Below are 16,204 nucleotides of genomic sequence, written 5' to 3'. Positions count from 1 at the left end.
TTCGGTCAATCACGGAATAGCAACCATTAATCCACCAGTAAATCCACCAAAATGGCTTTGGTGAGTGATGTTGACGGATAGCGCCGACAATTTTTGTCGCATAGGATTCATCGAATGTAGCGCGGTTGTTGCACCATGGCCTGATTCATTTCCCAAGCGCGTGCACGGAAAGAAATAACAATTGTGATTTAAATAAAAACAACAGTAGCGGAAAGTCAACTGATGATCATTGTCGTTCTACTATTATCAAACGTTTTAATAAAAATAAAATGCTTTTAGAAGTGCGCAGCAATGGTAAATCAGTCTGATGTATTCAGCGCAGTTCATATGTATTTTCCACACGTTCTCCTATAATTGTTTTTAATCCACTTTAACACCGTCAATCCGCCCCCAAACTGGATGGCGTACACTCAGCTCAACGCAATTTATGATTAAGTATGGACCTATGCACGGGTTCACTAATTTGAAGTTTGAGCGGTGCCGAATTCACTGGTTTCCATGGTCACATAAATAACACGGCACCGCTAAAACGTCAAATAGTGAACCCGTGCATAGGTCCATTGAGTTGTATATATTAGTATATATTAGTTGTGGTGCTAGAGGACATCTTGAAAATCCACTGAGATTCTTTCAGAAACCCTTCTGAAATTATTATATGTAGTTATTTCTTTGATCGCTCTGATTTTTTCAATAACCTCCTTGGGACTTCCTATTGGACTATCCCAGAAACCCATCTTGGGTTATTATGGAAATCCTTTCAGGATTCTGCCGTAAAATTCTGCCGAAAATGATTTAATGATTGCTTTCCAGTGTAATGGAATCTATTTTAAAAATCTGGGTTCGGGGATTCTCACAAAATTTTTCGGGATTTCTTCTGGATATCCAATATAAATTATTATTTAAATTCTGATATTTTCCTCGTAATCCTTCAGTATTTCTTCCGTGAAACTCTTTGAAAGTTCTTCAAAAATCCTTTTGAGATTCTTTCAGAAAAATGTCTAAGATTATACCAGAGAATTTGTTTATTATAGAGAAGCGCGAATTCTGAAACCAAAGGTTCCAATCGAACCGTCAAACGTGGTTCCAATCGAGCAAATTCAATGAGACTCAAAGAGATGTTACGCAAAAAAAAAAAACGATGGATGTGAACAGCGATACAAAAGTGACGTCATTGATAAGCTTGGTTTCTTATGGCGACTGGCAGGATGACACGCACACTAAAATTTTGTTTGAATGACCTCAATTGTTGATATTCGTTGCAAATATTGTTTATAAACAAAGTCAAAATCCTCTCCGCGTTTCTCTAGTAATCATATTCTCTGGATTATATATATTATTCTGGAATACTCTCGGAAAGACGCCTGAGACTATAATAAAAAAAATCTATTATTTCACTTCACTTTCTTCCGTGCAAATTCTTGGGATTCTTTCGGAAATTCCTCTGGAATTCTTTTGTAAATCCCAATGAAATTCTCCCAGAAATCCCTGTGGAATACTTCCGAAAATCCTGCTAAGAAGCTTCCAGATGAATCTTTATTTATGGAAATCATCCGAAAATTCCTCTGTTATTGTTTGGAAATCCTCCTTATATTCTTACAGAAATCCTTCTTATATTTTTACAGATTTATTGCTATTGATTTTATTGTTTCTGCCTGCGATAATTTTGTATATCCAGAATTTTTCTAAAAATTCCTTCGTGATTCTTTAGATTTTTTTTTTAAGAAAAAAAACTCTGTGATTCTTCTGGAAATTCATAAGGAAGTGTTTTTGATTTTTTTTCGTGATTTTCCTTGGAAATTTTCTTAAATCCTTGGCAGAATTTTCTGAAAATCCCTCTTGAGTTCAAATGGAAATCCTCCAAGAAAACTACCGGACAGCCACTGGGACTTTAAAAAAATACCTATGAGATTCTTTGATTACTGATTTTTTTTTTCTGAGCATCTTTTGAAAGTGACTTTTGAATGGTTCTGGAAATTCCATTTGAAATTATTCCGTAAATCTTTCTGGAGCTCTTCTGGACATCGTAATTATTCTGGAAAATATTCATGAAATCGTCTGGATGTCTGTGACTTTTCTTAGAATCTTCAGGGATTCTTGCAAAATAACTTCTGGGATTCTTTTGGATATCACTGCAAAAAACATTCAAAACCCATTCGAAATTCTCCTGAGATTGTTTCAGAAATTTACGAGAATCCTTAAAATAATTCCTTTAGAAATCTCCCTGATAATATTTTAGTGATTTCTCAGTGGTTCTTCTGTAAATCGACCTGGGATTCTTCCGGAAATCCTCCTTTAATTCCAAAGCAATTTCCAGAAGAATTTTCAGAAGGATATTTTTAAGAATCCTGTACATTTTTCCCTAAGAATCTCAATGTAATTAAATAAAATACCAGAACAATTTACGGTTGAATCCCACAAAAATTTCCGGTGGAATTCCTGAATGCTTATTATTCAAGCAGAATTCCAGTCGTATTTCCGGATGAATTTCGGCAGGTTTTACGGAAGAATCCCAGCAGAATTTCTTGGAAAATTCCAGTAAAATTTCTGGAAGAATCTTTGAAAGATGTTTTGAAGTCCTCCAGCAGGATAACAGAAAGAAATCTGGGGGTATTTTAGAAGAATTTCCGAAAGAATCCTAGAGAGATTGTCGAAAGAATAACAGTTATCTTGAAAAATTCAGGATACTCCCAGATTGTAGAGGTAATTCGGGAAGAATTTCTGCAAGAATCCTTAACAGAAGGATTTGAAGGATCCTCAGAAAGATTTTCAAAAGCATCCCAGAAGGCTTCCCGAAAGAATGCTAGAAAGATATCTGGAAGATTTCCTACAGGATTTTTGGAAGAGTCCCAGACAAATTTCAAGAATATGGACGTAAAAATCTCAGTGGCTTTTCGAGAATAATTTCAGAAAGATTTTCGGAAGCATCCTCGAAAATATTCTAAAGGGATTCCGAAAGCATTTTTTTTTTAGATAAGTCCAAAAGCGATATCTGGAAGAAAATTCTGAAATAATCTCAAGATTTTCAGAACAATTCCAGAGAGGATTTGAAGGATTCATGAGTGTTTTAAGGAAGAATCCCGGGAGACGCTCCCAAAGAATTCTAGAGTTATTTCTGGAACAATTTTTTTCTTATGATTTATGTATAAAAAAACTTTGATTCAAATATATTTCTTGTGTAGCATTAAGTTTCACTGCAGACACAGCTCGTAACATCAATAATAAATTTAATTTATAAATCTTTTAAGCACATCCAAATTAAATAACAGTTCAAAAAGTAAAATACCATTCTCATGAGCTTTCGAGGATCATATGGTCGGTGTTTAGACAGACCAGACTAGCTGAATTTTGGAGCTCTAAGGATACGTAAAAGAACTCCATCAAATTTAAATCTTCCATGTTATTTTGATACAAATGTATCATCAAATAGATAAGTTCCATTATTACAGTAAATATCTATAATATATTGATGTGTCACATGTTTGGGGTACATTTTTCTTACTCGATTGAAAAAAATACTTGGTTCAGTCTGTTTGAACACCGACCATATCTATGTTTGCTATTTGATATTTAAATACTTGAATTGTGCTGTATCAATATTTACAGGTAATTATAATAAATAAGTATGTATAGAACAATAACAATTTTAATTTATCCCCATAAATGAACGACAATATTAATTAGAATGAGCCTCCACAACATCATCCCTATCAGTAGAATTTTGATTCCCAATATTTTTTTTGCGGTGATTCAGAATTGAAAATATCAAAAGTCTATTGTTATCACATTCTTTTTGTTCAATTGCATGTGGTGTTATTCGATATTTAAAATAAGATTCGTTAAGCCGAACATGTTGATCCTTCCACAAGAACCAACAACGAGCATTGCTTATGTTAAGAGATTTTATCGTAATGCACAACCAGCCTAAACGTTTTTCCCCTTTTGTTTATGTACTAATTATAATTTCAAATTATTTTAAGTAAATTAGTTGTGTTGTCTACTATTGTATACGGCAACATGTTTCAAAATAAGTGGAGCTGCTTTTAAAACAAACTTTAACATCGATCAACCAAACCATAGAATATCCAATAGCGGAAAAATAATAATAATAACCGATCATTGCAAATCGAGCCGAATTGGTGTTCTTTCCGTGCGCACGCGCTTTCTGCAGAGCTGTCAAACAGACTTGTGTGCCTTCCTTCTTTCGCTCTCCTTCAACTCAACAACTCAGCACGATCCACCTCGGGGTGGATTGGTGAGCTGTCTGGTTGTTGCAGATGAATACTTATCGTGTAGCGCGACATCATCATTGGCACTAAGCTTGCAACTCACCAGACAAACGATAGGTGTAATTAACAACTGCCCTATTGATTTGTGTAGTCAGTCTAAGCTAAGCTAAGCTATGCTAACCCAAGCACCTTAAAAAAGCTGTTTTTCAAAGTTAAACATTATTTATCGCATAACTAAAATAAATATTTTAAAATCAAATTTATAACAATTCGAATGCATACCAAGCATACGTAAATTCGATTAACCCAATGTTAAATTAATTTTTTTTTTTTTTTTTTTTTTTTTTTTTTTTTTTTTTTTTTTTTATTAGTATCATTTCAAACATTACATTCATTATTTCTTATATCTAGGTGTTCTGTGTTATTATACAACACTATCATCCTAATTTGGTAAAACAAATCTAAGATTTTATTAACATTTTGTTAACAACATATTACATTTCATTTGCCGTAGCAGTTCAGATTTTTACAGGTTAGTTGATTTCACCTGCTTATAAGAGAAAAAAAAAGTTTTTAATATACTTAACCTAACTTAACCTAAACATATAACGCATTAATCGTGGCAATAGAAGATTGTAACGATTTTTGCCTGAAATTATTGATTATTTTATTTGACATTTGTTCCAATGTTTCAACATTGGATATCCTATGTAACTCATTGGTACTATACCAGGGAGGAAGCCTCAGAATCATTTTCAAAATTTTATTTTGAATTCTCTGCAGAGCTTTCTTCCTGGTATTACAACAGCTAGTCCATATTGGTACAGCATACAACATGGCTGGCCTGAAAATTTGTTTGAATATCAAAAGCTTGTTCTTAAGACAAAGTTTTGATTTTCTATTAATAAGGGGATAGAGACATTTTACATATTTGTTACATTTGGCTTGAATGCCCTCAATGTGATTTTTGAAAGTTAAATTCTTATCTAGCATGAGTCCTAGATACTTAACTTCATCTGACCAATTTATTGGAACCCCTCTCATCGTGACAACATGTCTACTTGAAGGTTTCAAATAAAGAGCTTTTGGTTTATGTGGGAATATTATTAGTTGAGTTTTGGAAGCATTAGGAGAAATCTTCCATTTTTGCAAGTATGAAGAAAAAATATCCAAACTTTTTTGCAATCGACTACAGATGACACGCAGGCTTCGTCCTTTGGCGGAGAGGCCTGTGTCATCCGCAAACAAAGATTTTTGACATCCCTGAGGTAACTCAGGTAAGTCAGATGTGAAAATATTGTATAATATTGGTCCCAAAATGCTGCCTTGGGGAACACCAGCTCTTACAGGAAGTCTTTCAGATCTGGAGTTCTGATAATTAACCTGAAGTGTACGATTTGACAGATAACTTTGAATTATTCTAACAATGTATGTTGGAAAATTAAAATTTTTCAATTTTACAATCAAACCTTCATGCCAAACACTGTCGAATGCTTTTTCTATGTCTAGAAGAGCAAGACCAGTAGAGTAGCCTTCAGATTTGTTGGAACGGATCAAATTTGTTACACGTAAAAGTTGATGAGTGGTCGAATGTCCATGGCGGAATCCGAACTGTTCATTGGCAAAAATTGAATTTTCGTTGATGTGGGCCATCATTCTGTTCAAAATAACCTTTTCAAAAAGTTTACTGATAGAGGAAAGCAAACTAATTGGACGATAGCTAGAAGCTTCTGCAGGATTTTTGTCTGGTTTTAAAATTGGAACAACCTTAGCATTTTTCCATTTGTCAGGAAAATATGCTAATTGAAAACATTTGTTAAATATATCAACTAAAAATGATAAGCTACTTTCTGGAAGTTTCTTGATGAGGATGTAGAAAATTCCATCATCGCCAGGAGCTTTCATATTTTTGAATTTTTTAATAATAGTTCTCACTTCTTCCAAATCAGTCTCCCAGGCATTTTCGAAAACGTTCTCTTGATTGAGAATATTTTCGAACTCCTGAGTAACTTCATTTTCAATTGGACTAGTAAGTCCTAAATTAAAATTGTGCGCACTTTCAAACTGCATAGCAAGTTTTTGAGCTTTTTCGCAATTAGTTAGTAATAATTTGTTTTCCTCTTTCAATGCCGGTATAGGCTTCTGAGGTTTTTTCAAGATTTTAGATAATTTCCAAAAGGGCTTAGAGCCGGGGTCCAATTGAGAAATTTTATTTTCAAAATTTTTGTTTCTTAAATCTGCAAAACGTTTCTTGATTTCTTTCTGCAAATCCAGCCATATAATTTTCATAGCAGGATCACGAGTGCGTTGAAATTGCCTTCTCCTCACGTTTTTAAGACGGATCAAGAGTTTAAGATCATCGTCTATAATCACGGATTCAAATTTTACTTCACATTTTGGAATTGCAATGTTTCTGGCTTCAACAATGGAATTTGTTAAAGTTTCAAGAGCATTGTCAATATCAATTTTAGTTTCTAAAGAAATGTTAACATCAAGATTAGAGTCAACATACGTTTCATATATATTCCAGTCGGCTCGTAAATAATTGAAAGTGGAGCTGATAGGATTGAGAATCGCTTCATGCGATATTTGAAATGTAACAGGGACATGATCAGAATCAAAATCAGCATGAGTAACTAATTGGCTACAAAGATGACTAGAGTCGGTTAAGACCAAGTCAATCGTAGATGGATTTCTAGAAGAGGAAAAACATGTAGGGCTATCAGGGTATTGAATTGAGAAATATCCTGAAGAGCACTCATCAAATAAAATTCTGCCGTTGGAATTACTTTGAGAATTATTCCATGACCGATGTTTGGCATTAAAGTCACCAATGACAAAAAATTTTGACTTATTGCGAGTTAATTTTCGCAAGTCAGTTTGAAGCCAATTAACTTGCTGTCCAGAGCATTGAAAAGGCAAATAGGCAGCTATGAAAGTATATTTACCAAACTGTGTTTCAACAGAAACACCTAAAGTTTCAAAAACTTTAGTTTCAAATGACGAAAACAGTTGATGTTTTATACGCCTATGAATGATGATTGCAACTCCCCCACATGCCCCATCAAGTCGATCATTACGATAAACAAAAAAGTTAGGATCTTTTTTAAATTTGGATCCAGGTTTTAAATAAGTTTCGGTAATAACTGCTATATGCACGTTATTAGCTGTAAGAAAATTAAACAGCTCGTCCTCTTTACCATTCAGAGAACGAGCATTCCAATTTAAAATATTTAAATTATTATTTGGATCCATTAGAAAAACGTAATCCAATAACAATTTTATTTGTAAATTTTACACCTACTTGGACTGCTTCAGTCATAGTGGTGGCTTTGAACATTGCATCAATCATTAGATTCAATTGTTCAGTTAGAAAAAACTAAAATAAATAATTTTTATGAACATATTGTATGTTGGTATTCTTTACTATTCTTCTGAAGACAAAGCATCAAAGCCACCAATATCTGAAACTAGGTCACTCTAGTGGTTTATCCATAAATGGTTGGTTGGTTTGACTTTATTAACGAGATTTTTAGCCCTGGGCTAGTTCGTCTCGGGACCAACGGCTTTACTTCCCTTCCGAAGGAAGTCGTCACTATAACTTTTTACGTCATAAGTGACTATGTCGGGGATGGGATTCGATCCATAAATGGTATAATGTGCTGAAATACCATCCTTTTACTCCTAATGAAAAAAGTGAATTTGAAAGCGTGTTCAAAATTAATTTAGATACCAAATAAAACTATATTTGTATAATTGAGAGCCAAATCGTCAGTTGTGAAAATGCACATTCGACACTGCACATTTTGAGGAAAAGAATGATTCTCTTTTGGATTGGTAAGCGATGCTCGATGGTCTGATGGCTGTAACATCTTCAAACAACAATCGAAATTATGCCAGCATAATTCACCACAGCTCATAACCACTATTAGCATCGATTAACTACTGTCCACTGGTTCTCATTTACCAAAAAAGCCATTCACTAGAAAAATGAGAAACAAGGTCCTAAAACAAAGGTGAAGCAATCTGACATCGACAATGATTTCTTTTACTCCACGAAGCTTGCTTCGATCGAATTATACAAATTTATAGTGTATCCTGATTGATCACGGAGGTGCAACTACGAAGTTTATTTACCATCAGTTGATCGTTGATCGTGGATCATGATTGAAGAATATCTACTATTTCTAAATCCCATATTCATGTCCATCATATCAATTGTTGTCAGGAAAAATTGAGAGAATCTCTCACTTATCGCTCTCGGTATCATGATATGTAGCACATCATGAGAGTCTGTTTATCGAACTCTGATTAGATCGCGACGATAACGGTGCATATTAAAATCCATCTAAATGAGCTCCAAACATGGGGGGCACAATTGCTATTGGATGTTAGGGGATTGTTCATCGTGCCAGTAAAATAAACCACCTAACCCCAATGATGAACAAGCGAGAAAAAGGATTCGGACATTGTGGACAGTTTCGGGTAACAATACTGAATGTTGTATGATAAAAATCATGGGCTTCGTGGCCTTGCGGTTAGCGGTGTCAGTCGTCTAGGCGTATTGTGCCACGGGGTGTGGGTTCGATTCCCGCTCCAGTTGGTGAAAACTTTTCGTCAAACGAAAAATTCATCGCTGGGCTACTGGGTGTTTCGTGTTGTCCATTGCCTAATGTTAGTGATCGTTCAGTCTGTGCGGCCTTTGCGCTGAAGACGGTGTAAATTGTCTTTTATAAAAATCACGATCTGATTCTGATGCGAATCCTGGAAATATTCTAATGTTAATTCTGGAAGTGTCTCTTTAAGAATCCTGGAAGAATTTTAATGAATCTGTCAAATAAGATCTCTGCAATCTGTCTGTTGAGAATCGTAGAAGGTTTGAATGAGAGTCTCAGGAGGGTTTTATGTGAATCTTGGAAAGATTATGATGGAAATTCTGGAAGGTTTTATTTTAAATTCAAAAATATTTTCGATAAAAATCCAGAAAGAATTCTGATGAGCATTCAGGAAGGATTCTTAATAGAATGCTGGAAGGATTTCGTTAAGAATCCTGGAAGGATGACGATTAGAATTCTCGAAAGATCCTGATGCGAATTCTGGAAGGATTTGTATAACAATCCAGGAATGATTCTGTTGCAAATATTTAGAGCATTCTGTTAACAATCCTGGATGAGTTCTGATGAGAATCTTAGAAGGATTGTGTTGATATTCCTTGAAGAAATCTTTTGAGAATCCTGTTAGCATTTAGATTATCATCCTGTAAGAGTTCTAATGAAAAACTTAAGGGTGATGAGAATCCTGGAAGGATTCTGATGAGAACCATGGAATTATTGTGTCGGAAATTTAAGAGAGAAGAGACATTTTAAAAGGTTCCGATAAGAATTCTGTAGAGATTCTGAATCCTGGAATGATTCTGAAGAGTATACTGCACTGTGTTGGATTTTGTCAATTTCATGCGCTTTTTGAATAGCGTCCAAACCGTTGATTTTAGCGATATAGTTTGTTGGGAAAGTTTCATGGTATATTAAAGCGTATCTTTCAATGCAAAACGTTTTGTGATCAATCCACCTAGCAGTGAGATAGAAAAACTTAATTTTTTCAAAAATTTAGATAGACATTTCGGCAAAGTTGTAGAATTGGCAATTTGAAACAACTTTGTCAAAGACACAATGTTTCTATCTCTAATACTTTTTGAGATATATGCCATTGTATGTGAATGGCCCCAAAAATCATATTTTGGCCATAACTTTTTTTATCAAGATTTTCAACATTTTTCTGTTTTCTCCAAAGTTGTTTGTCATAAAAAACCCGTGTTTTTGCTGAACATATCATCACGCTATCTTTTAAAGTAACAAAATTATTTATGAGATTACTCGTTCCTCAAGGGGTAGTTTAGGCCCCTATAACTGCCTTCGGCGCAAAATGACGCAGACAACTCTTACAAATCAAGAAAGAACCATATTTTTCCTTTCGATAATTGATAAAAACTTTTGCCTATCACCGTCTTTTAATAGGTTTTTCTATTAAACATATAAGCCTTATTAAAAGGAATTCGACCTATAATTCCTATACTTTAAGAGATAGAGAGGTACGGTGTTCAGCAAAAACACGCAATTTAAAATATCCAACAACTTTGTAGAAAACATGAAAAATTTTAAAATTTCAAATTGCCAATTGTATAACTTTGCCGAAGACACCAAATGTCTATTTAAATGTTTTGATAGAATAGTTTTTCTATCTCACTGCTAGGTGGAATGATCTCAAAACTTTTTGCATTAAAAGATGCGCTTCAATATACCAAGAAACTTCTCCGAACAAATTATATCGTTAAAATCAACGGTTTGGGCACTTTTTGAAAAGTGCATGAAATCGACAAAATTAAACACAGTGCACAAGAAGGATTCTGATGAGCATTTTGAAACGATTCTGATGATAATTCGGTATCGATGATGATAAAAATCCTTTGAAGGTTTTGATAAGCATCCTGAGAGGATTCAGAACAAAGCTTTGAAAAGATTTCTGATAGGAATCCTGGAATGATTTCTGATGCCAATACTGCTAGGATTGTGACAAGCATCACGAGAGGATTCTGATGAGAATGCTTACAAGATTCTAATAAGAATCCTGAGAGGGTTCTCATGTTAATTACGTGACAAATGTATTGCAAATCCTGAGAAATACTGATGAGAGTTCTGTGAAGATTCTGAGAGATCCCTAATAGGATTCATCAGAAACTTTCTAGGGTTCCCATCCTTTCTTCGAGCATTTTTAAGTGAAATAAAATTTCAGAAATAAAGCCTTGGAACATGGTTAATAAATCTGAGTTTCAGCACAATGATCAAATATGTCCGAAATATTCAAATTTAGATTCCGATATTTTAAATTACACGAAACAGTTAGATTATATGTTTCTCGTGATCATAATTTCATTCAAGTTCGTTATTTTTGTTCCAATTCATTTTTTTTAAATAGTAATTCTGATTCTGGCAAGAAATATGATTGTTAATCAAAAATGCCTTGCAAAAAAAATGATGTTCTACAAAGTTTTTGTAATTTTGATTTTGAAGGTATTGATGCTAAAAGTTTGAAAATCGCTTGAAAACTAACAAAGTTATGTTTACTTCACAGAAGGTTATTTATTATAACTTGAAAATTCACCTTCAAGACGCTTGCGCCACCCCTAAATGTTAATATTTTTGGCTCAGATTTTGAGGTTACTCTTTTAATGTGATTTGAATTCAGTAGAGCACACGAATTTTTGGTTTTGAGAACTTTTGAAAAATAAGCCGCACCCTAGTGTACACTGCATCTCCGGTCATGTATCCGGATCCACCGGTATCCAAATCTTTTCGGATGCATTTGAAGGTGCAACTAATCTCCTGCAAACACTGTTAAAATTCTGAGAATTGATCAATTTAGTCGAAATATATGAGCACAAGAGAGCAAAAAAGTCATCCGTGCCTTTTAAGGGTAATTTTATCAATTTTCAAGTAAAATTTTAATGTTTGAATTTTAATAACAGATCTCAACTGCTTGTCTTGATTGTTTATCAAAAATGGCTTGCAAAATTCTGAGTCCAATATTATAAAAATTTTCGCTCTGATTTATCAGAGTTTCCTTAGAATGTTACAAGGCTTTATTTGCGGATGACACAGGGTCATAGCTAAAAAATAGAGTTTTCCTTCAACGGAGTAAATTGGGCAAAAATCATTCCTAATTCCAGTTTATACGATGAGTGCACTATACATTTAGGCCAAATCGGCTTAAATATCAATACATCATTATTGTCTAATAATTATCGCGGCTTAGCCTACTTTGATGGATCCATCATACAACTTTAATAAATATTTTAAAATATGTGTTCACGACTTCAGCATATTACTCTTTCTTCAACTCATAACTTTTCTCATACCATTTGAAAAAAAAAAAAAAAAAAAATATATCAAAACACGCTTGAAAGTCAAATCCGTCCCAAAAATGTGTATGCTACCAAGCTCAATTTGCATTCCTTGATGGCATAGAATGGAAAATCACTACCATTCCAAAACTGTCACTGGCTCACTGTTACATATCTGACAGAGCAAATTTCGTACATGGTTCGTCCATTTTTTTTTTTGCTGGTCCATTAAACGTTCAAATGGGGTTGGCTATCTTTCCAGCTAGGCTATTGCCTCACTCTCGGTCGTCCAGTCAATTGCATATCAATTTAGAACTTTATTGTGGGGAGGAAACCTTTTTTTAGGTTCGTGCTCTTGCCCTGTTACTGTCGAGATGTGAAAGCTATTTTGCAGACAGCCGAGGTCAGTGGGAGGGATTCTGATGGACCAAATTGAACGGGTTCAGGAATTTGAATGGCATTTTTGGATTCGTTTGATGTCAAGGGAATTGGCATGCTCTTTTTGTGAACATTTTTAATAATGATCTTGTGAATCCAATGAGACTGCTGGAAATCCACTTTCATAAAAAAAAGGTGGAATCCAGAGCGTTATATATATAGTTCAACCGAAAACCATTAACAACTGCGAGTAGAAGATAAACCCCTTCTATCGAAACATCCAGCCTGCAAATAATGGAGACTGCATGTCAATTTTCTCAATCTCACCGAGTTCTGTTGGTGGTTTTGTGTTCTATAATCGATTTTGCGGATTTTCCATCGTTTTCCAGAAATCACGTACAGGCAGAAAACACCGAATCGGAAGGACGCAAATTGAAAAAGAGAAATTTCGAATACATTCGGCATCGTTCCCGGCTTTGTACGCCCAACCACACGCTCGATGGCGGCATTAATTGAATCTTGACCAAGTGTTTATGGACACCCTCGGCAAAACAGCAGAATCCCCCAGTGCAATGCGATGGAGTCTATTTCGGTTCACGAAGAGCAAGTGCGCTCTTATCAAAGCGTCCCGTCACTAGCAATGGATTTTATGGTTTGAACGTTTTACGTTTCATTCGTACGGTTTTGCAATCGCAATAGGCGTTGGAGTTTTGCTAGTCCTGGAATAAATCCGGCCCTGGTATAATCGTATCATCGTTCAATGAAAAAGTTATTTTATAAATCGGCATGCTGCGATTATCTCACAGAAAGCAATGTTACCGATTGACACAAGAGCACTTGAATTGTGGTAAACCATCAATCGCATCTGATGGAGGAAACAGCTTTCGCCATAAATCGAACTCATACATCCGATTATGGCAGACCAATCGAATGCCGATTTCCCCATTGCACAGAGGTTTTGTTTGTTATACAAAGCAGTCATTAATCATTGTATACAATAATTGAAAAAAATATCACCAGAAACTACAAAAAAAATCTCAATAGTCTCAAAAACATTCTCGATTAAAAAGAATATTTTATGATGTGTTTCAAAGATCAAATTCTAGTTTCAAAGTTCACTCACCGCATGACTTTATCATAATGAGCATTTTATTGGCTTTTCTCTGTGAACGCGATACTAATACCGCAATACTACTAGTGGAAGGGAGTAAGGAAAGTAATGAAAGAATATGATGGATAGAATCGCAAGCTAGCGATGAGAGAAATGAATAGAAGTTGTGTTGTTCTGTTAGTTTTCACGAAAATACATGTGATAGAAAAAAAATAAAACAATTTACTTTTTGAACTATTATCGGTACCACTGTGCGTTGCAGCCACTTGATACCGATGCCATGTCCGAATGTAGATAGTCAACCATAAAGAGCTAATCTAAATTACCAGTTTATCCAGGATCCAGCTGGCCGGAAAGATGAGCGGAATGTAGAGGATCATGAAAATCATCGACGTCCAGTCGACCCATGTGCTGGTAATATCGTAGTATCTGCGTCGTCCATCCGGAACAGGAAACCCCGACGGGTCGGTTGCGGCCACACGACGATGGGAGGCATTGCGTGTAGGGATGATCCGGTGGGTACCCGATGAACCGATGTGAATGGAGAAATATGCAAATGCAACAGTAAAGGAAAGGGAGTTATGTAAGCATCTTGTAATAAGTAGCTCATGCAGGAGGATTAACGAGTTTATTTATAGACTGCCGATGGGGAGGATGTTACTTGCAGTAATTCATCGAGGACAAATAGTTAAGTGAATTTATTACCCTTGTGCCCTAACTGAGAACGGTATTTTCTATCAGGGTCAAATGCTTTCAAAATCTCGACCAAGAATCTAAAGCACGTAGCAAACCTCTTCCATTAGTACGAGAGTCCGTTGGAGTATCTACATGTCGGCGCATATTGACCGCATGGTCATATTTATACCGCACAAGGCCAGTTCATGCTCATACATAAACATAACCTCCTCATCCAGCAGCCATCCTAGCTCGTCATCTAGTCGTCCTTTTCAAGTGCATCGTAGCAACCAACCGACGGACGGACAGTGGCCTACTCACCTTTGAACTATGTTTGCTATAATACTGTACTGGATCCATTGGAGTGCATTCGAGGCGGAATACATTACGAATATTGCCAGCACCAGCCATCGCCGTTTGTACACCTTGAACTCTCCTGGTCGGCGAGTGTGGTTCCCGGGCATCGCAGCATCACAGCGTCCGATGAATGGACCGGTTTTAGGTTTGAATGGAATGTCCGGAAATGAAACCGAAAGCAATACGAATGGGGTAGAGGTTAGAGTGATTGAATGTTCCTGATTGCTAAATTAATTCAATAATGGATTAATTTTATCGTATACATGTTCGGCTATTTATTCGGTTTCCATCCTATCGGTAAATTTTAAGGGTACATTATTGTATCGTCAGATCCAAACTTATTATATAGGTTTTTAAAGTATATCGATTGCAAATTCTGCCAAGGTCTGAAGGGCTTGATGTTAGTTTTATGCACTATTTTGTGTTCATACAAGTCTCGATAAAAACACAGCAACAAAGAACCATAGGCTTTTTGAAATAAGCATAAAGCAAGCATAAGCATAGATGACCGTACAATTCGTAGTTGCTACTCCGTGATTGACCAGAACAATCGAAGTTGCACAGGGAATTAATGAATGGGGCTTGGGATTAGCTTACCATTCTTCAATGTGCACAAATCGACAGCTCAAATTTTAAAAGTCAATAACGGCGCCGGCCACGTCCTTACGGTCATCGGGGAAGGGAAGGAATGTTAGTGTGACTACCGTTGTTACTAGAGACCGAGATCACCTCTGCATCTCCACGGTTGTCATGGAAAGGATATTGGGTTAGTGGGTAAGGTATAGATCTGGGAGTCACCAATGGTAGGTGATGCGATCCTTGATATAATTACGCCTAACCGAATTCGCGAAATAATTCGATAATCGCATTGGACGCCGGACAAGTGTTCATCACTCGCCCTCGCAAGAGCAAGCGATGCGATCAATAGATCAAACACAACTAACGGATCACGCCACTTTTCACTTCACTCGACCGACGCGCGACATGTTTGATCCTGCCCTCATCACCCGCCCCCGCAGGAGCAAGCATCAAGGTCGAAGGATCAAACACAACTAACGGATCACGCCACTTTTCACTTCACCCGACCGACGCGCGACATGTTTGATCCTGCCCTCATCACCCGCCCCCGCAGGAGCAAGCATCAAGGTCAAAGGATCAAACACAACTAACGGATCACGCCACTTTTCACTTCACCCGACCGACGCGCGACATGTTTGATCCTGCCCTCATCGCCCGCCCCCGCAGGAGCAAGCGTCAAGGTCGAAGGATCAAACACAACTCAAAGAACCATAGGCTTTTTGAAATAGAGATAAAGAGAACTGCCCCTTACTCGATATACTTTATCTCGATCACAGTAGCAAAGATTTGTATCAAATTAGGGAATGGAGCTCAGCACAAAAATCATAAAGTCTCTTTCACCCCTCTGTGAAATTAGTAAATGCCAAGGCCAGTAAACGTCAAAACCCCATGTAAAATCAAAACAATGCAGATCCCTATAACTTGATACACATGCTGACTACTTTGATTGATTTTTCCATACTGATTTTTGAAATCTAATAT

At 36.1% G+C, this 16,204-nt stretch overlaps 1 protein-coding gene across 1 annotated transcript in view; it reads right to left on the bottom strand.

Moving 5' to 3' along the window:
• Positions 1–16,204, bottom strand: part of LOC5566111 (feline leukemia virus subgroup C receptor-related protein 2) — a 242,488-nt gene that overhangs the window by 128,770 nt on the left and 97,514 nt on the right. The window contains exons 3-4 of the mRNA XM_001650432.2: positions 14,609–14,723; positions 13,939–14,041 (exon numbers count right to left, since the gene is read on the bottom strand). Of these exons, the coding sequence (XP_001650482.1) occupies positions 13,939–14,041; positions 14,609–14,723 (218 nt within the window). The remainder of the gene's footprint in view (positions 1–13,938; positions 14,042–14,608; positions 14,724–16,204) is intronic.

Source organism: Aedes aegypti, chromosome 2 (genome assembly GCF_002204515.2).
Source record: "Aedes aegypti strain LVP_AGWG chromosome 2, AaegL5.0 Primary Assembly, whole genome shotgun sequence".
NCBI lineage: Eukaryota > Metazoa > Arthropoda > Insecta > Diptera > Culicidae > Aedes > Aedes aegypti.
This window is presented reverse-complemented; position numbering and strand designations above follow the sequence as displayed.